This window comes from Cynara cardunculus, assembly GCF_001531365.2.
Source record: "Cynara cardunculus var. scolymus isolate 2C chromosome LG 12, CcrdV1, whole genome shotgun sequence".
Lineage (NCBI taxonomy): Eukaryota > Viridiplantae > Streptophyta > Magnoliopsida > Asterales > Asteraceae > Cynara > Cynara cardunculus.
Window position 1 is genome coordinate 7,418,438 of NC_037539.1, and position 21,389 is coordinate 7,439,826.

The 21,389-nt window shown below is 33.1% G+C and overlaps 4 protein-coding genes and 1 non-coding gene across 7 annotated transcripts; 4 read left to right on the forward strand and 1 right to left on the reverse strand.

Annotated features, from left to right (window-relative positions):
* Window positions 1–3,130: 3,130 nt before the first annotated feature.
* Window positions 3,131–3,203, forward strand: TRNAF-GAA. The gene has a single exon. It is a non-coding gene; the product is annotated as a tRNA-Phe (tRNA).
* A 212-nt stretch (window positions 3,204–3,415) lies between these two features.
* On the forward strand, window positions 3,416–8,544 carry LOC112523003 (probable serine/threonine-protein kinase WNK6). 2 transcript variants are annotated; one of them, XM_025132416.1, is made up of 8 exons: window positions 3,416–4,169; window positions 4,247–4,284; window positions 4,366–4,593; window positions 4,971–5,191; window positions 5,259–5,416; window positions 6,185–6,503; window positions 6,761–7,074; window positions 8,109–8,544. In XM_025132416.1, the coding sequence occupies exons 1-8, from the start codon at window positions 4,098–4,100 to the stop codon at window positions 8,412–8,414; spliced, it is 1,656 nt and encodes a 551-aa protein (XP_024988184.1). In that variant the 5' UTR covers window positions 3,416–4,097; the 3' UTR covers window positions 8,415–8,544. The 2 variants fall into 2 exon arrangements, with proteins under 2 accessions (XP_024988184.1, XP_024988183.1); XM_025132415.1 differs by having other exon boundaries at window positions 3,416–4,132.
* Window positions 8,545–9,032: 488 nt separating this feature from the next.
* LOC112523268 (DNA-directed RNA polymerase III subunit RPC10-like) lies at window positions 9,033–11,537 on the reverse strand. Of its 2 annotated transcripts, none has more exons than XM_025132794.1 (4): window positions 11,436–11,537; window positions 10,791–10,929; window positions 10,588–10,681; window positions 9,033–9,542 (listed from the first exon to the last, which is right to left on the reverse strand). In XM_025132794.1, the coding sequence occupies exons 2-4, from the start codon at window positions 10,902–10,904 to the stop codon at window positions 9,418–9,420; spliced, it is 333 nt and encodes a 110-aa protein (XP_024988562.1). In that variant the 5' UTR covers window positions 10,905–10,929; window positions 11,436–11,537; the 3' UTR covers window positions 9,033–9,417. The 2 variants fall into 2 exon arrangements, with proteins under 2 accessions (XP_024988562.1, XP_024988563.1); XM_025132795.1 differs by having other exon boundaries at window positions 9,033–9,559.
* Window positions 11,538–14,075: 2,538 nt separating this feature from the next.
* Window positions 14,076–14,494, forward strand: LOC112523968 (protein yippee-like At4g27745). Its single transcript, XM_025133669.1, has 2 exons — window positions 14,076–14,168; window positions 14,264–14,494. Exons 1-2 carry the CDS (start codon window positions 14,076–14,078, stop codon window positions 14,492–14,494), a joined length of 324 nt encoding a protein of 107 aa, XP_024989437.1.
* Window positions 14,495–19,176: 4,682 nt separating this feature from the next.
* Window positions 19,177–19,730, forward strand: LOC112523274 (calcium-binding protein KIC). The gene has a single exon (XM_025132803.1). It carries the CDS (start codon window positions 19,285–19,287, stop codon window positions 19,648–19,650), a length of 366 nt encoding a protein of 121 aa, XP_024988571.1. The 5' UTR covers window positions 19,177–19,284; the 3' UTR covers window positions 19,651–19,730.
* The last annotated feature ends 1,659 nt before the right edge of the window (window positions 19,731–21,389 follow it).

Here is a 21,389-nt window from a genome sequence, read left to right on the forward strand (position 1 = left end):
AGTAACAAAGAAAATACATCAAGATCAGGTCCTAGTCATGAAAATGTATTCTTGGATGTTATAAATTGTGTTTGGAATTTAGTGGCAATCGTTACTTTGATAATAAATATAAATAACTTAAAAATTGACCGTTAAACTAACTTAGATACCAAGACGTAGTCTCGATGTTAATGAATAGACAAGATAATATAATACAACTTTTTCCCTTGATAGGTGTCGAGTTTTTAATATCTGTGTGAGCAAACAGTGCCGTACAATTTTAATACAGCAAATTGCACCAAAACCAATTATGTTATACCTTAGTTTATTTGCCTAAATGGTATATCCCTTGAAGAATCCAACCCCATGACCGTATAAGGTTAGAGTGGACGTGCATTGTGAACTTGCAAATGATATCAGTTTGATTTTGTTAAAGCGAGAGGAAGAAAAGGGGGACAGAGGGAGTAAAGAGTGTGTTGTAATGGAGGAATAGGGTGGCGTTTAAAGGAAGAAGATGGTGGTTGTAGAGTCAAGGACGATTCTTTCAATTGCTTAGACATCCATCTCCTTTATGCTCCACCCGTCTTGCATAGTGATAAAGACTTTTGGTGGAGGAAAGAGAGGACACGGTGTCTTGGAAAAGAGGAACAAGGAATGTGATGTGTTAAGCGGTTGTACACAATAAAAAATGATAAGAAAAAAGGACCAAAAATATCATGTTACTTCACGAACAAACAAGTGTGGGAACGGGGTGTTGCACGGTAGCATGAGTACTTTGGTTAATCATCCGGAGATTGTCTATATAAATATATGTTAGTTGTTAATATAATCAATAACAAATAATGTTCAAATAATTTGAAAAAGTTAATAAAATCTAATTAGTGAAATTTTAATTCACACACACACACACATATATATATATATATATATATAGAGAGAGAGAGAGAGAGAGAGAGAGATTTGTTTAAGAATAAAGTTGTAAAATGAATAAAATGAGTAATAATTAATAATGAAGGGGGTGTGGATAATTTATGCAATGTTTGTCTGATTGATAATGAATATGTTTATCAACATTAAGTATGGTTAGTTGTTCGAACAAGCGTGACTTGAAAGTCAACAATATACGAATATTATGTGTGAAGAGATATGTGTAATATGTACTGATAATTAGTTATAGGATAATGTGAAATGTTAATAAATGTAATGACATACATGTCAGTGGAAGCATGGTTCCAATAGTAGTTGGTGATAATTTAGTGTAAATTGCAACCGATATATACTCATTCTCTACCTTGATGCCCGTTGTAGACATGGTTGTTAAAAAAATTAAAAGATAAATTTTATACATGTTAAGACTAAAAGATAGTCTGATATCTATTCAGCATATAAGGAGACACCATGCATCCATCCAGTAGAGTTGACTTCTTAGGTTTTATTGTTGCATGGGACCAACGAAAGTTTCTGAAACTACTTACCGGTTGTTGTCTGACATTACTTCACTATTTTTTTTCGTTTCAACTTTTTGCTAGGTAAAAAACTCAAAAAAGAAGAGCAAACATTGATGAAAAAACATTTTATATGTTACAAAAAAATGAGCTCAAACTATAAGTACTGATGAGACGCATACTTTTTGACGAACTAAGTAAATTGATATCATTTAAATGATCTACCGGTATGTACAATGTTGTTCATCTACTTGTAGATGACGGAAAAACTAACATCCTTAGCAAATATAAGCGAGCATTTTCCTTTCCATTCGTAATACTCTCATTACAAAAATAATAGAAAGTAAGATTAAGAATTAAAAATATTAGAAAATAATTTTCAAGCTCAATACTAAAGAAGGAAAAAAAATCACAATAGACCGATCAACACCGACATCTTGAAAATCATATGAAAGATTACTGATATGAAAATTCATAACCCATCTTTCTTGATACACTCTTCTAATATCAATGCAAAAATATTCTAGCATAACGTTTATCAAGTTCATGGATAAACAAACAAAAAAATAATTATTTTTTTATGTTCTATATATGCTTAAAAAATGTTATCTTATTTCATTATGGATTCATATATCAATTTACCATAAAAGAGGATCCATATGCTCGCATAATTCCAATTTTAGTGTAAATGTCTCCAATTAAAAGACGAAATATTATACTTACATCAACAAAAACTCATATCATACATGTCTTCTTGAATGACGTCTCAAATTAACAAAAATGCAAATCACCCAAAAAAAATAGAAAGGATGAATTGAGAGACTAAAATAGATTATTATGCTTAAACAATGTTACCTTATTTCATCAAGGATTCATATATCACTTTATCCACACACAAAAAAATTCATACGCCTACATAATTCCAACTTTAGTATGTATGCATCCGACTAAAAGACGAAATACTATACTTACATAAACAAAAATTTATACTATGATTTATCTTATTGAATGATGCTTCAAATCAACAAAAATACAAATCGTCTCCAAAAAATAAAAATAAAAATTTCAAAAATAAATATTAAGGTGAGAGAAGCTTGAGAAAAAGAGAAAAAAAATAAAGCACATTCTAGCTTTGTGAAGATGTCACGTCATTGCACATGGTTTCTTCTTTAATATATATAAATTATTTTTTTTCACACCAGAGGTCTCTTAACAATATTTATAGACCTCAATAGGAAAATAAAACGGAGCACCTAATAACTAAAAATAAAAACTTTAGATATTTGTTGTACATAAACCCTTGTTAGGGTTTCACGTAGTTTCAGCAATGACGATATTTGGGGAATAAAGATGGCTAACTAATTGAATAGAGGGATTAATAAAAATACCATCATAGAGGTGTAGCATGCAGATAATATGAAAATTATAATCAAATAAAGAGAAATAATGAAAGTTAAAAGAACAATTATTAAAGAGAACATGAGTAGGTTGAATTTAATTAATTAAAGAATCTTAAAAATGAAAAATAAATATTAAGACGAAAGAATCTTGAGGAGAAAAGAAAAAAATAAAATAAAATAAAATACTTTTTAGGTTTAAGGAGAGTTGATGTGATTACACACGTGGTTTCTTTTAGATTCCAAGGAACCAAAGCCAAAAGAGAAGCTACTTTTAATAAACCTGAAAAAATACTGATAAACAAGACGGCGGGGATAGCTCAGTTGGGAGAGCGTCAGACTGAAGATCTGAAGGTCACGTGTTCGATCCACGTTCACCGCAAATACAAATACTGTTTTTTTGGATTCATTCGGTTCGACGACACCAACGTAATACTACCATCCAAGTGTCCGTGGAGTCCCCTTTTTCCGCCACCCGCTTGTTCTTCCATTCTCTCAAAACTCACAAATCCTTCCTTCTTCTCCTTTTCTACTTTCCATCTATTTATCTCAATCCCATTCCTAATGTTTCATCTTCAGCTTCCTTTTGCTCACCATCCTCTCCTTTCCTTCCCCAAACTATCAACACCATTTCCTCATCCATAATCTTCTTTTTTTCATCCTTAATTCAACACCCAATTGATTCTTTCCATTCTGGGTTTTGTTTCTTCTTCAAATTTAACAGAAAAAAAGGGAAAATCTAACAAGGAAATGGTGATTACACGAGGTAAAAACATGTTAGGAAGGAAGGGGGGTGTTTTCAGGATGATAGTTTGATTTCGTTCTTGGAGGATTTCAAGGAAAAAAGACTTGTCTCCTCCATGGAAGCTGTGATGACATGTAAAAAACTCCACATTCTGATCAAACCTTTCTCATCATCAAGAAATCTTGGCAATGTTGATGCTTATTTCGAATGCCGATCTCGATTGGACACGCGATCGGCATTCGATTCGTATTCAATTGCTTCGGAGGCTTTCTCTGAGACCCATCGTGGATTTGGGTCTCTATGATTGCTAGGTTATAATCTTCCAAACCAACGAAACGACATCGCCCTCTTCTTCTTCTTCTTCTTCTTCTTCTTCTTCTACCTCTACCTCTTTCATGATCATGAACTCCGGTGGTGGGTTGGTTTCTGGTTCGTCGGATTCCGGCCGTGGATTTCTGGTTCCTGGGAAAATGGAGACTTGTATATATAACAATGGGTTGATTGAAGCTGGAGCTGCTATGGAGGTTGATTATGTCGAAAAGGACCCAAGAGGCAGATATATTAGGGTATTTCTGTACTGAAATTTCCATTGATTATGATCAAGTATGTTTTCCCCTAAAAATATCAATCTTTTTGTTTGGTGGGACAAAGATTGATGGTGTTTCTTGTTAATTTTACAGTACCCTGAAATTTTGGGCAAAGGGACATTCAAGAAAGTGTATGGTTTCTTCAGCTTTCATACATTCTTTCGGTTTCGAAAGAGATGGATATGATTTCCCTTTTACCTTTGTTTTTTTAGCTATAAAGCATTCGATCGACTTGATGGAATCGAAGTAGCGTGGAATCGGGTGAGGATCGATGACGTGCTGCAGTCTTCCGATGATTTCGGGAAGTTGTACTCAGAAGTTCTTCTTCTTAGATCATTGAAACACGATAACGTCATCAAGTTTTTTGATTCTTGGATTGATATCAAGAAGAAGACTTTAAATATGATCACAGAGCTCTTCACATCAGGAAGCCTGCGACAGTAAGTCTTCTATCCACTACAACAAAATCGGTATAAAGCTATCTGTGTGGTTTAATCTGTGTATCAATTGATGTTTTTGGAGAGGCATGTTTGGATAAAAGCAGTCACTTTCTATATATTAAGTCACTCCCAAACAGAATAGCTTACCAAATAAGCTGTGAGCCCCATTAAAATTGCTAACAAGCAAGTGTTGTATAGGACTCAGGTTTATAAGACCACACAATTGTGCAAAATCCTATATTGAAAGCAATATATTAGGACATTTAGACATACTTTGTATTCAATAAAAGCCGATTTTGATGTAGCGTGTTCGACTTGAATTCTTTATTTTTTCTTCATGATATCCTCTCAGCTACGTATGATATTCCTTCGTGTAGATACCGTACGAAGCATAAATGTGTGGATATGAAAGCAATTAAGAACTGGGCAAGACAAATTCTCCATGGTCTTGACTACCTTCACAGTCAGAACCCTCCTGTTATTCATCGCGACATAAAATGTGACAACATATTCGTTAACGGAAACCATGGCGAACTCAAGATCGGAGACCTTGGATTGGCAACGGTTTTGCGACAGCCGAAAGCTAAGACTTTCATCGGTAAGAACAAGAAATCTTACAGTTACTGATCCTAGTTTTATTCTTACCTTTGTATTTGGCAAATTAGGAACCCCTGAATTCATGGCACCAGAGCTGTATGAAGAGGAATATAATGAACTTGCTGATATATATTCATTTGGGATGTGTATGCTGGAAATGGTAACTTTTGAGTACCCTTACAGTGAATGCAAGAATCCAGCTCAGATCTACAAGAAAGTTACTGCTGTGAGTTAACTTATGATTCATCCTAGTCCTTAATGGAATCAAGATTTAAAGATTCTCCGATCTGATACCATGTGAAGATATGTGAAACCTCGTTAGATTACGCTTCAAAAGGGCTCTATTGGAGAGTAAGCTAGTGGGGTTCCACATATTCTTACATGGTATCGGAGCAAGTCTACCATTCTAGGGACTTGACATTCTGGGAACTACAACAAAGTCGACACCAACAACTTCTAGGTGTTTTAATAGACCATTTTATAGAGCTTAACTTTGTAGGACCAAACGGTAAATCTCTCTATCTAAAGGTGTTGTAATAAGTTTTTAGGACGCTTTTGGGTGTCTTAACAAGTTTTTAATAAAACTTAATACAAAGCATCGTAACGAACACATCTTTTTTACAGGACACTTGTTTTTATGACACTTTTTCATACAGTGTCCTACATAATGGCTTATGCCACGTCTTTTTATAAAAAAAAATGTCCTAAAAAACTTGTTACGACACTCAAAAACGTCCTATAAACTTACTACAACACCTTTAGATATGACACTTTATAAATTAAGTCTTATAAAACAATCTGTTAGGATGCTTACACATTTTTTGCGTCATATAAACCCAATTTTATTGTAGTAGGGGCAATCTGTACCCGTCTAGACTTGAACCTTTTCTTTTCAATATATTGAAACCTCATTTCTTTTCAAGGGTATTTTTGGAAAGTAATCTAATGGGGTTTCATATGTTGTCACGTTTTTAAATGATTGGTTGATGAACAGGGCATTAAACCTGCTTCTCTTCAGAAAGTGAGTGATCCTGAAGTTAGGGAGTTCATAGAGAAATGTTTGGTTCCAGCAAAGCAAAGGTTGTCTGCTATGGAACTTCTAAAAGATCCGTTTCTCGACTGTGAGAATCCGAAAAATCCAACCCAGGTTCCTAGAGCGTTAAGCCGATTGAACGAGTCGGTCGACACCAGCAACGGTGGAGATCATCCGGTCGTTGAACTTCATAGGAAGCATCAAGAAAACGAGTTCAGTTTGCAAGGCACCAAGAACGACAACAACTCGGTTTCTTTGACCATGCGTATTGCTGACCCAAGTAGTAAATAGTTGTTATTTTCTAGTTATCGCATCCTTTTAGGGTGCGTTTAGTACGCAAACATGGTTTTAAGGTTTTAAATTGACATGGGTAGTTTAGTAATTTACTAATCTTGTCTAAAATGTCGCATCAAACGTGGGACAAGAAGTTTTTGTCTGTCATGTCTAGTTTCGTTTACCAAACGCACCCTAAGTAGCGATCACATGAATCTATTTATGGAGCTTATGAAGCAAAGTTGTCATCGTCGTTGGTTGCAGGTCAGGCGAGGAATATACATTTCACATTTTACCCGGATAGGGACACCGCGCCGTCCGTTGCAAATGAGATGGTTGAACAACTGGATTTAGTGGAGCATGATGCGACTTTTATTGCCGAGTTCATTAACAACTTGATCTCGAAGATTATACCGGGCTGGAAACCTTCATCAGCATATTGTTCGCATGAAGGGACAAAGACACATGGTACCCCTTCATCCAAGCAACCTTCATCGGGTTGCTTATCAGATGGAGGGACAAATACACATGACAGCCCGAAATCAAATACGGACCCCCCTGAACCAACGAACATGCCTGTAAGGCCTGTTTTAATCGTATTTATTTGCTAAAATGGCTGAATCCACGGATTTGGCTTCTTTATCACCGGGAAAAGTGAGTTTCTACTGCACAAAATGAGCCTTTCTATACCCACGTGTCTTAATAGGGTACTTGATGGACTTTAAGTTTATAGCACCAAAAACGTCGTACTATACAAAGGTATTACTGTGAGTTGTTAGGACGAAGTTTGATGACGTAAGAGATCCTATCGACGAAAAATTGGGTAATTTGGTATGACACACAAAGTAAAGCGTCTTATTAGTCTTTTTCTATGACACTTTTGATAAGTGTCATAAGAATCAGTTGCTTTCTAAAAGTGACTTATAAAAAGATTAATAGAACGAATTATTTTTCGTCATAGGTTATCCAACTTCGTCACCAGAACTTGTTAGGTCATCTAATTTCGTTCTAACAACTTAGGGGTTGTTTGTTTATCTCTTAATAGTTCCATTAAGAGGCAACCTCTGAATCGTTAAGAGGTGAATCTTGTTTGACAAAAAAAAAGTCTGTCTCTTAATGGTTCTAAAACCCTCTGAATGATTTTGTATCATGGATCTCCCTTAATCATTAAGAGCCCTAATTCATTGTACACAATTACCAAACAATTATATATCATTTTACATTATATCATGAGAGCCCCTTAATCATTCTGACCACTTAATCATTCTGCACCAAACCATTCAGCAATTGCCAAACAGCCAACGCCTGACAATGGTTTTTGGTCCTATAACTTAAGGTTCCATTTAGTATTATATTAAGATGGTTGCGCATCTTGTGGGGTTAGCTCAACTGCCAATAAGCCTTGGACCTTTGGGGATTTTCCTCAGAGGTCACCGATCCGAGTTCTGCAAGGCCACCTAGGATTTTCCTGGCTGTTCTTCAGGGCTCTTGAGATTAGTCCAGGTGCGCGTAAGCTGGCTTAGACACCCACGGGTAACAAAAAAAGATGGTTGCACATTCTTGTTTTGTTCCATTCCTTGGTTATAACTCGGAACTTTTGTATGTTAAACAGAAGCAGAGTGTGTCCGAGCATGGATCTCTGATCAGTAAAGATTCAGAAGTTTCACTTGAGTCGGAGCCGGGAAGCTTTATTGGTTCAGGGTCTAGTTTTGCGGATCTGAATATTGGGATCTCGAAATCGAGGGGGTTATCGAGCAACGGTTCATTTCTTTCATTATGTGAATGCGGCGATAAGGTTAAAGCAAGGATAGAATTAGAAGCAATTGAAACAAGATATAAACAATGGTGCCAAGAGATGAAAAGGGTGAGGGAAAAGGGAGTTGAAGCCACAAGAAAGAGATGCATAACGACTTCATGAGAAGAGAAAGATAAAAAGACAACTTTGTTTCTATCTCGAATAATCACAAGTGTAAACATATGGAGTCTGCTCGAATGATGTATCAAAGCGATTTGAATGCATATAAACATTAATTGGATCTCGACTTATTTCGTTGAAACAATTTGAATTTCGGTAGATTGAATTTGATGTCGGTTGGGGCCTATTTGTTGGCAGTTTAATGGAACTCACAATTTATTCAGTCAACTATATATAACTGTTTGGTAGTGGCTATGTAGAAAGCCACGTTTTTTCCTAAATGTCTCTCTCAATTAAAAACATGCTCTTCCATGTATAAAAACACCGTCTCAAACAAAAACCTTCTTAATATATACAGACAAATTAATCCACACATATTGCTTTATCCATACAGGATATAATGAAAAACCAACCAATCAACCGCTTAAGGTGCTTTTGATATGCATGATAGAAGTTTCAACAAAAACTTGTTATCTCACATTTGGTGCAATACTTAGACTAGGACTAAACATGGCTTAGTGGAAAACATGCATTTTTTTTCTGTTGTACCAAAATCGGTATAACAATAATCAAGAAGATAAGACAAACTTGGTAAATTACTAAACTGCTATATCAAATTAAAATCCCAAAACATACCACCCTCCTATCAGTTCAGTACCGTTCGCATACCAAACACACTCTTAGTGACTTGGAACTACTACAACACTACCGTTTTTAACAGGCCAAGTCTCCTGAGTTTTCGATTCACACAACATTTTGTCTGTTCCCATTGTTTCAAATGATAAGTTCCAAATATTTCTAAATCCGAAACACCCATCGACTAAAGAACAAAGTAAAGACCAAAAGGGCAAAGAGCAGCAACAAGGAGAATGCTACACTTGTAGCTGTGAGGATCTGTGGCAACTATTCTTATAGCTGAAGTAATAAGACCACCTGGTTTCCAAGAAGTTGATTTTGAACGACAGAAAAGCGTATTCAAGAGAAGAAAACTTTGCAGCAAGGGAAGTTAGTCCTCACGCCAGCAGTGACCACATTTCTCACAGGTGAAGTTTATTGTCATCGGTTCATCAGCTGACCTTGTTTGAAACTGGATGTATGCAGCCTTATTGTGACCACAATTCGGGCAGTGCGCTGCACGAAACAAAGAGCTGAGAAACTAAGTTAAAAAAGAAGTGAAACAATGGACTCAAACCAGACAATGAAGCATCAAAAAGTTCACCAATAATCTATGGGTTTGAGGTTCACAAAAGTTGGAAACAACTTTGTATGTCAAATCCTTCTAATCTAGCTCTCCTTTGGTCTAGACACCAGTTTTGAAGCATATATATTCATGTTTCACCCAACAAAATCTTTGTTATTTCTTTTAGTCAATTTCAAATACATTGGGGACTATGGTCAATTATTTTAGTTTTAGAAATTGTCTCTGGCTTGAGTCCCACATAGATGAGAGACAAAGCTATTGTGGGTTTATATTCACACATCCTTCATGGTTTGGAGATGAGCTTTAATGTATGACTTTCTATATATGTAGCTTACTCCTCGAGATACGCCTGAGTAAAAAAAAAAAGTAACTCCCTCGATACTTCATTTCCCACATTTCACCAAGTGAGTTTCGAAACAATACATGGATTGTGGTATATAGGAGTAGGACTGTGAGTCTAATGGAACCAAGGGCCACATAGATAACTAATACACTTAAAATGCATCAACAAGGTTCCTTTTGCTGGCCAAAGCATCTAGGAAGTCATAGGAGGTTTGTCTCCCATCCTTAGGCTGAGACCTATTGTTGGTATCCTGAGTGAACTTAACTCCTTCAATAATGAACCAATGGCCAGTTGGAAAATTGTAGAAGATGGCTATGAGAAGGAAAGCAGACCAGAATGGCTATATTAACTGAAGGCTAATAAAGCAAGAACTTCTAACAAAATTCATGCCGAGATAACACAACCATGCCCCAAGTATAAACCTTTGGTTCATCACACCTATATCCATCCATCCCACAAGAATTGACTATATATGAGTGTGTGTGTGTGTGTGCATGCAAAGATGGGGGGAACCACAGTAGAGAAATGAACACATACATTCACATAAATCATGCTTCAAAAATCTTTAATAGCGATGAGCCATCCACATTTATAACAAGTTAATAGTAACAAATTGTTAAATATACAAGTACCTTGATCTGTTTTTGGCGCATTACTCATGTCATCTTTCGTGATAATAGGATCTATCTCTTTTTTAACCAAACGTTGCTTTCTTTTGATCTTGACCTGCATATAGATTAAACATAGCGGAAGGAAAAACAATGATCTAATGACAAGGCAAAACAAGGTACTTATTGAGAATTATAGTTTTATCATCGTCTTTGAGTGAAGCTACCTTGGTCTCTATTTGGATAACATATGGACATGTAGGGCAGAAAAATCTGGCAGGACGACTCATATGTGGCAGCTCATACTTCAACAGCATCCCACAAGTGGGGCAGAATTCCATCTCTACAATCCTTGTAGCTAATGCTCTACAAAATACACATAATTCAGTGTTTTGATCTGGTTTATCATGTACTGGCCCAGTGATCAGTCGTGTTGACAAATATCGTTCTTTTGGGTGATTAGAATATGAGCACAGTGGCAGTACATTAGTGTGTACGCTTCTGGAATGATTTAAATTTTAAAATAGAAAGAATTTAACAGATTCTGCTTCAAAACTAACAAAATCGAAAGTAGTACAAACGAACATCGATTTTACTAGAACTAATGAATAGAGTGACAATTCATCAAACAGCTTACGTGCATAATCCATAAAACGAAATGACAAATGCAATACAGACCACAAGGGCGAGTTATATGTTTGTGAATCAGTAACTTGATCCGATCAATAAACACACACAAACACATACTGTACATACGTTGAATACACAAATTACTGGAGCCGGTGAACCGGAAAATTGTAGTGCGTGTATCAGCATATATATATATATATATATATATATATATATATATATATATTGGTATATACAAATACCTGTTTGGTAGCGTATTACAGATTAAATCAAACAGATGCAGCAGCGACGAAGGAGTGGCAATGGCAGCGGCGACGGCAATGGGATGCCAATTGAAGAAGGCATAAAAAAAAATATGGTCTTGTTCCTAAACTTTGGGCCTTTATTCCTCGTTTGCCCCTAGACAACAATACAAAATATAATTAATTTTACCATAATTATTCTTTTTAACCCGTAAAACTTATTTTACTTCAATAAATCACCATTTTAAATATAATTTAGGATAAAAGGATTAGGGGTGTAAATGATGTGGGTCGATCTCGAGTATCACTATACTCTATTCGAACTCGAAACCCAATTTTCAAGCTCGAATTCGAATCAAGTTCGAACTAAGCTCGAACTGCAACTCAAATCAAGCTCGAATTCAAATCAAGCTCACCCATTAAAATTTATGAAATTTTAGGATCTTTCTCTTATAAACTTTAAAATTTAAAGGTGTTTTCTTAGTTTTTATAAAACTAATAAAGGGATCAACTTCAAATTTTATCATCAAAAAGACAAAGTTAGAAATTTCATTTACCTCCCTCTTTTTTATAACATCTTTTCTCACTTTCTTTATCATCTCTTTTTCAATGTAGGACAATTCCACTAACACTTTATTTTTCTTTGTCTTTTTTAATTGTGATTTTAATAAAAAATAATTAATTAATTTTTATAATTAAAAAATGCATAATTTTGTTTAAATATCTAAAAATATAAGACATTTTTATTATTTATATTTTACAAATTTTATCATAAAAACTAATTATAATTTAAAACTAATTATATATAAAATAATCAAGTATCTCACGAGCTCTTCGAGTTGAGTATTGAGTAGCTTGACTCGACTCGTTAATATGTCGAGTCGAGCTCGAGTTCGAGTTCGAGCCGAGCCTATTCAAGTCGAGTGTTGACCGAGCTTTGACCGAGTCGATCTCGAGTAGCTCGCGAGTTGTCTCGTACCATTTACACCCCTAAAAGGGATCAATTTCTATCTGGGCACCGATTTTTACGATTTTTTTTATTAACTTGGATATCTAACTCAGTATCTGAGCTGACTAATTTCCGGGCAATCACTTGTTTTACGGATAGTCCGGAGTCACCGCATTTGTACCTCTGTGGCCCATAAGGGGTTCTTATTCCTCATTGTATTTGAAACTGGAACCTCCAGACACTTTTAATCTTTGGAGCCTAAACTTAAACCAATTAGTCACCACCCCTGTAACTTACAATTTTTATTTTAGGGCCTAAAATAAATTAATGCTTTATAATTTTTGAAGTGCTTGAATTTTGAAATAAAATTGCTATCATTTTAATGTAATTTTCTTTATAAATTAATAGAGCTAGAATTTTGTTTATATTATGTGATATATTTGTTGGCTTTATAAATCTAAAATTCTTATAAATACTTTATTAAGAAAATATATCTATACTATATTATAAAACATTTGACAAAAAATTTTAAAAACTATTTATTATGCATGAAGTACTGTGTATTAATGTATATTACTTAAAATTTAAGATTACAAGTAAATTGTGTGTAAGTACAACTTATTAAAGATTCATGTTTGAATTCGTATAATTAACCGCAGATAAAAATAATCATATATAAGATAAACATCTCATTTTTAATATAAAAAATCTAAAATATAATTAGAATAATCATTAAATTCTAACAGAATCATTATCTTTATAAAATTTTATTGTTAAGTCAAAAATAAATTACTTCACTAAATCGTAAAAACATTATCTTTCTCAAAACCACATAAATCGTATTATATCAACAGAGACAAAAAATAAAAACGAAACATTAAAATGAAGATATATCTCGCTGCATTGTGTGAGTACCCTCCTAGCATTTTAAAATAAAACTTTAAAACTCAAAAATCGAACTACATACGACTCCACGTTTTTCATTTTCACTATTGACATTTAATTTCAACAACTCTAGGGCTGTAATCATATTATTAATTACCAATAACATTAGTTGCTTGAAACGTTTTAGCATCTACAGTATTTTATCGAGACTAAGGGACCGTTTATTAAATGCTTACCTGAGTTAACGTTTACCAAGTCATATTTACCTTACCAGATGAATATGATAAGGATCAAGAATCTTACCCGGTAATAGCAAGACAAAGACCAAGAGTCTTACCCGGTAAGTGAAGGCGACGACTCTTACCACGATAAGCGCTTACCAGATAAATTGTTGCATACGATGTTATTTTAGTGAACTAAAATTTTACCCGATAAGTAAATGATAATGTTAAATTTTATCAGTAAGTACTTACCGAGTAAGTATTTGGTACACAACCGCTAAGAGTGTTTGATTAGAAGTATTAACTATTAAGGAGTAATGAATGATAATAATAATAATGAAAATGAGCTTGTTACTCCAAATTACGGTGGCCAACTTGTAATTTAGAAACTGCGGCAATGAATAGTGTTATTGTTGACAAACCATAGGGACCAAATTTGTAGTTTACTCAAAAAGTGTTTAATAGTTTGTTTCTTGTTAGTTGGAGCTTATCATATCTTCACCAAATCATATCTCTTGATTTACTCGAACTCTTTGATTCAATTCCATTCGATCATCTCCAAAGCATTCTTTTCATTTCTCTCAAATGGCGGATGTCATTGGTCCACGGTTGTACGCTTGCTACAACTGTCGTAATCATGTCGCACTTCACGATGATATCGTCTCTAAACGTTTCATGGTACCTAAGTATTATATATACATACGTTGTGACGAATCCATTTTCTTCTTCAAGGTGTGCAACGTTTTTATGTATTTGTTCTTTTTCCATTGCAGGCAGGTCATCGTCAGAGAGCGTTCTTGTTTTCCCACGTGATGAACTTGGTGGCCGGTCCTAAAAAGGATCGGCAACTGATCACGGGTTGGTACACGATCGCAGACGTCGAGTGTTCAGATTGTGGGGAGGTTTTGGGATGGAGATACGAGAAAGTTAATGAGGAATCACAGAAGTACAAAGAATCCAAAACCGTGCTTGAAAAATTCAAGATTGTGAAAGATAATTGGTAGGGAAATGTTATTTATTTATGTTTATTGGTTTTATTTTTAAATGAACAATAAATTATTAGTTTGTGTTTGTTTACTGGTTTTAATTAGTGGTTAAACATATATTAATATTAGCTGTTAATTTGTTCAAAGTCAAGACTGAGTGTAGCTTTGAATCAAGAAAAATCATGAGTTGAACACAAAGCAAGAACATTGAATTGAAATGCAAATTCATGCTCATGATTCAATAGGGTTGACAAGTAATTAATATACATATATATATATATATATATATATATATATATATATATATATATACTATAATAGAGCATTTGACAAAAACTCTTAAAAACCATTTTTTATGCATGAAGTACTGTTTATTGATACATATTACTTAAAATTCAAGATTACAAGTAATTTTGCATAAGTACAATTTATTAAAGCTCCATTTTAAATTCGTGTAACTAACTTCTGATAAGCATAATTAAATAAAGGATAAACATTCATTTTAAAAATTAAAAATGTAAAATATAATTAAGATAATCATTAAGTTATAACAGAATGTTTAATTATTATCTTTATAAAAAATTATATTATTAAACCAAAAATAAATTACTTTATTATTGAATCTAAATTAAATTATAATAAAAAATTAAATTAAAAAAGTTACAACAAAAAAAAAAGAACTATAAGAATCGGCCATTTACCCCACTTCCCTCCACATTTCATCAAGTGGTCATGCTAGAGACATAAACAGTCATGGATAATTATGAGATGAAATCCTTCAAAATTTAATGGCCGAGCTGGATTTGAACCAGCGTAGACTCTTGCTCCCGTCAGGATAAATCTGGCCCCTGTGCAATTTTCTATCGAAGTTTCTTTTATGATTGAAGATGAAAGTTGAGCCCTGGGATTTGATGGCGGACTTAGTTTTTGTTGTTTTTGATGTTGAAACGGTTTTTCTTTATCCATGGGCAATGTTTAATACTATTATTGATTTGTTTTTTTATAAATTTTTATGTTATCTCCAAATTGATATTTTAGTTCAAAAATAAAAACATTACTGCTTTCTCAAAATCACATAAAATCGTATTATATCGATAGAGAGAGAATAAAAACTAAACATTAAAATCGAGACTTATCTCGCTGCATTGCACGAGTACCCTTCTAATGTGTGTCTGTGTGTGTGTATATATATATATAATTTGGGTTCTGATAACGCTAAGAGTTATGGTGGAGACTTAAGAATAAAACCTTCATTTATCACCATGGTCGAAAGGTTAACAATTTCATGCATGTGAGAAATTGATTTAAAATATGTGTAAAAATTCGTGAAAGTGACTAAAAATGAAGATAAAGATAGAAGGAGATAGTTGAAGGTAGATCAAAAAAGTAATTGTTATGTTGACACGATGCCAGACATATATATAGGGACGTTTTCAAATGAAAACCTAAGTTCACAACAAAACGAGGGGATAAAGGAAAGAACGTCACATGTCTTGTACATTCACGGATTATTTAGCATAACTGGTGTATCAATTTATCATTGATCATGAATGTTGTATCATTTATCATGGATGGTTCATGAATGTTCACCTTCATTATCTATGATAAATGTGGACACTGGGAACATGTATCACGCTTTCTTTGTTACCAAATCAAAATTGAAAACAGGTTTGCAACTAAACTTTTATACACACACACACACATACAGTGTCTCCAATATGAATTCTTTTTTTTACTTTACTTATTTAGTTTCAATCTTGGTCTTTCATAAAAAAATGGATGAATCTGATTAGTTTGTAAGAGTGAGAGAGAGACTTGGAATCGCGTGAGATCGGCCTGTTTTCGTGAGACCCGTGAGACCACTTTGTTACATTTGAAACTTCACAGCAAAACGCTCAAATGTAAAAAAGTAATATCACGGATCTCACGAAAACATGCTGGTCTCACGTGAACCAAACCCATATGTATATATATATATATATATATATATATATATAGAGAGAGAGAGAGAGAGAGAGGCCTAATCAAATGAAAATTAATTAGTTTGTGGTAACCATGAGGTCCAATATCAACCACAAATCAATAAATAAATTAGAAAATTTATAATTTTGGTAATTAAAATTTTAATGCAAGGAAATTTTAGGTATTTTCTCTCCTTTCTCCTCTCTCTGTCCTCCGGCCTCCGTCCTCCTGTGATACCACAGTGGTATCACAATGTATCTTACATGTGTTTGGGTATCACACTGAGATCGTTTGTGTGGTCGATCGAAGACATAACACAGTGTTATCACAATGCATCTTATATGTGCTTGGGTATCATACTGTGTTTTTTTGCTTAACATAGTCAATATTTTTAGATATCACAGTGGCCAGATGACGGTGGTCGGGGGACGGAGAGAGAAGAGAGGAGAGATGAGATAAAATACCTAAAATATCTTTGCATTAAAATTTTAATTCAAAATTATCAAAATTATTAATTTCCTAATTTATCTATTGATTTGTGGTTGAGATTGGATCTTACAGTTACCACAAACTAATCAGTTTTCCCTTGAATGTGCCTCTCTCTCTCTCTCTCTCTATATATATATATATATATATATATATATAGAGAGAGAGAGAGAGAAGAGTACTTGCGCAATGCAGCGCGATACATCTTACTTTTAATGTTTCGCTTTATTTTTTGTCTTTGTTGACATTATAACATGGTTTTATATGATTTTAATAAAATGATAATGTTTTTATGTTTGAATAAAATATAAATTTGAATATYTYATAAAAATTTGAAAAAATATATCGATATTAGTATCAAATTAACTATTTAAAAGTTCACGTTTTTTTGTATAATTTCTAATTTTATTATAATTTAATTTAGATTTAATAATAAAGTAATTTAGTTTTGATTTAATAATATAATTTTTTATAAAKATAATAATYAAGTRWTWTRTTARAACTCAATGAYTATCCTAATTATATTTTAGATTTTTTATATTTAAAATGAAATGTTTATCCTGTATTTGATTATATTTATCCGCAGTTAGTTACACGAATTTAAAATGAAGTTTTAATAAGTAGGGGTGTAAATGATGCGAGTCGAGTTTGAGTATCAATATACTCGACTCAAACTCGATAGCCATATTTCAAGCTCGAACTCGACTCGAAAGCTCACGAGTAGTGAAAAACTAAACTCGATTGCAATTTTTTAAACTCAAACTCATTTGAAGCTCGAAATAAGCTCGAACTGCAACTCGAATCAAGCTCATCCATTGAAATTTTTGAAATTTTAGGGTATTTTCTTATAAATTTTAAGACTTAAAGGTGTTATCTTAATTTTTATAAAACTAAAGGAATCAACTTCAAACTTCATCGTCAAAAAGACAAACCTATAAATTTCATTTATCTTTCTCTCTTTTTAAAATTAAAGCTCGAACTGTAATCTTAAATTTTAAGTAATGTACATCAATAAACAGTACTTCATGCATAAAAAATGGTTTTTAAGAGTTTTTGTCAAATGTTTTATAATATAATGTATATATGTGTGATACCTAAAAAATATTGACTCTATTAAACAAAATATACATTGTGATACCTAATCATATATAAGATGTATAGTGATATCACTGTGTTACATCTTCGATCGACCACACAAACGACATCAATGTGATACCTAAGCACATATATGATGCATTGTGATACCATTGTAGTATCACCAGAGGACGGTGGCCGGAGAGAGAAGAAAGGAGGGAGGAAAGTTTTAAAATACCAAAAATATCCTTGCATTAATATTTTAATTCAAAATTGCCAAAATTATAAATTTCCTAATTTATCTATTGATTTGTGGTTAATATTGGTTCTCACAGTTACCACAAACTAATTAGTTCTCATTTGATTAGGCCCATATATATATATATATATATAATGATTAATATATTGTTTTTACGTAAACGCTTTGTAATATAACATAGATAGTATACCTGGTGTGGATTCAATGTAGCAGTATTTTACATAGATAGAGAGAGGAAGAAAAGTATAGTTGTAAACTTAATTTCCATTGCAAACCGGGGAATAACCAAGAGCGTGATACATGTTTTCATTCATAATGAATGCTACGTTATTAATGAAGAATGTCCTAGACACGTGTTGCGCTCTCATTGACTCCCGATTCACAATGGAAATTAGGTTATCAACTAAACTCGCCTATATATATATAGTCAGATTTATACAGAGACAGTAATCAAATAAGAGAATAAGAAAAAGGTCGAATCACATGTGATTTTACACTAAAATCACATGTAAAATCACACGTGATTCACGCAACCAGAGGTTGCGGGCCTCGTTGCCCGCATACACTTGCGGTGACCATTAATTTAACATGATTTGATCATTTTTCGTATTTTTTTCGTTTAGTTATTGTTCTTGTTTAAACCCTGTATACAGATGTGTAATGAGTTAAGAAAGATGACATGTTCCAAAGTGCTGATAATTATTTGACAAATAGAAGAGTTAAAAGGGAGGAAGGTTCATGGAAGGAAGAAGACGAAAGAAGACAAGCAATGGAAGAATGATAATTTAAGTATGGAGAATGTTTCCAAAAGACATTAATGGAACCTTACCTTCCCATGAAGCTTCCTACAACCTCATCCTTTTCAACTTTTCCTTAAACAGGTGCAAATCACAACCATCGATATGATGACACCATTGGTTTTCTTTACGATATATATATAGATAGAGAGAGAGAGTGTTGATGGTGGAAGTCTGAAGGTGAAGAAATCAACTGATTCCTCCAACGACCAGAGATCAGAAATCAGAAAATGGAAGAAAAAAGTGGGTACCAAGACTTGCTTCCGGTGATGGCGGAGAAGCTAGAGGTGGGGAGGTTCATGGAGGAGCTATACGGTGGTTTCCGGCTGCTGGCGGATGAGAAGATGGGGGTGATAACGGCGGAGAGTTTGAGGAAGAATAGTGGGATTCTGGGAATGGAAGGAATGAGCAAAGAGGAATCAGAGGAGATGATGATGGAAGGTGATCTTGATGGAGATGGATTCTTGAATGAAATGGAGTTTTGCATACTCATGATCAGACTTAGTCCAGAAATGATGCAAGATGCAGAGATGTGGTTGGAGAAAGCCATTGAAGATGAGATCAAGAAACCCATTTCTGCTTCATCACAAAACTGAACTTCATTTCATCTGTATTCCAACTTTCTTGGAATGTAATTGGGTACTATTTTATATGGATTTTATATTTTATTTGCATATATATATTTCTTATTAATTAGGTTTAAGATCAAATTTAATTTTTTTATATTTTCTAATATCCTGAATTAACCTAAAAAGTTTAGGTGCCAAATAACTGTTACAATATCCTATATTTATCCCTCCGTCTAATTAAATTAACGGCTTAATTCATCTTTTCAAGAAGAATCCAATTTAGGGTTTCGTTGTAAACCCACTTGCAAGAGCGCACCACAAGCTTCAATTCTTCCTCGGACATCAAAACCGACATATCAACCGACTTGAAATAAAGTTAGCTTAATCGAGCTTTAAAACGAATTCTAGGCTCGATTTCAAGTTTTTGTGTATCTATATCCGTACATATGATAGTGTTTTTCTCTTATTGTTCATGGGTGGTTAGGTTTGATTTTGACTTTTCAAAATTATATGATTTTGATTTTAGAATGATCAATGAATCTTTATCGAATGGAAAAATAGAAAATTCATGAATAAAACCTAATATATCGTCATCGATTCATTCTTGATAAAATAATAACGCACTGAACAAGATTCTGTGATCGGTCCATGATTAATTCAAAAATCTTAAAAGAAAAATAAAATATAAAAATATGTTTTTAAAATTAAGATTTTATAACCACCCAATAAATTTTAAAAGAATTATTGATATTATTTTGATCTTCATACTTCAAAAGAAGATGGTGAACAAACTAATCGATTTCATTTACAATTTGTATAATATAATTTAGAGTTAATTATATTTTTCGTCTCTATAGTTTGTTAAAAATTACGATTTTGTTCCCAAATTTACGATTTTTGTCTCTATGGTTTGTAATTCATTGTTATTTTTATCATTTTCTACTTTTATGTACGAGAAAAGAAAATAGAAATAAATTATAAATGCAAAAAGAAAAATAACAATAAGTTGTAAATCATAAGAATTAAAACTGTAATTACAAAAATATAAGGACAATTTTTTTGACAAACTACAAGAGAGATAATGGAAAAACAAAAAACATATAAAAAGAAAATATGCATTTATTAATAATTCATATTAATTAAAATGTAATATAAATTCGGTTTAACTTGATGGAAGAATTAGACGCATACAAGACAGAATACCTCAACATATTTGGAAATCAATATTGGAATATAGTTTACAATATTTTAATCTTCTTTCAATCAGATCGAGTTGCCTCCGTTGAACATTGGATGACAATGTATGAAATTGGTGTCCTGATATATTGTTTCAAAGTATAATGTGATGTTACACGTTATAGACATTATAGGTTGTTCAACATACTTGTCACTTAGGTCTATTCCGTCACCGTGGTATCAACATGTTGTTTTTGCAATTAGGGTACGTTAATGGTAACCATTATGTGAAACTCTACTTGGTAGAAGGACACCTGATCCCTATTATTACTCTACATTTTTTTTTCATTTCTATTATCCGTGTACTGCTACATGGACTACCCCGTATTTCATTTCAATAAATAAGGACTATCAACTTTTACGTGTTAATTGTACTATGGATAATGTTATTTTAGAATAATGAAAATGTAATATAAATTCTGTTATGTCTTATTTATATGTCAAATCCTTTTATTTTTATAATTATATATTTATTTAGAACAATAATAGTAATATTTATATTAATAAATATTTATTTATTTTTAAATAAA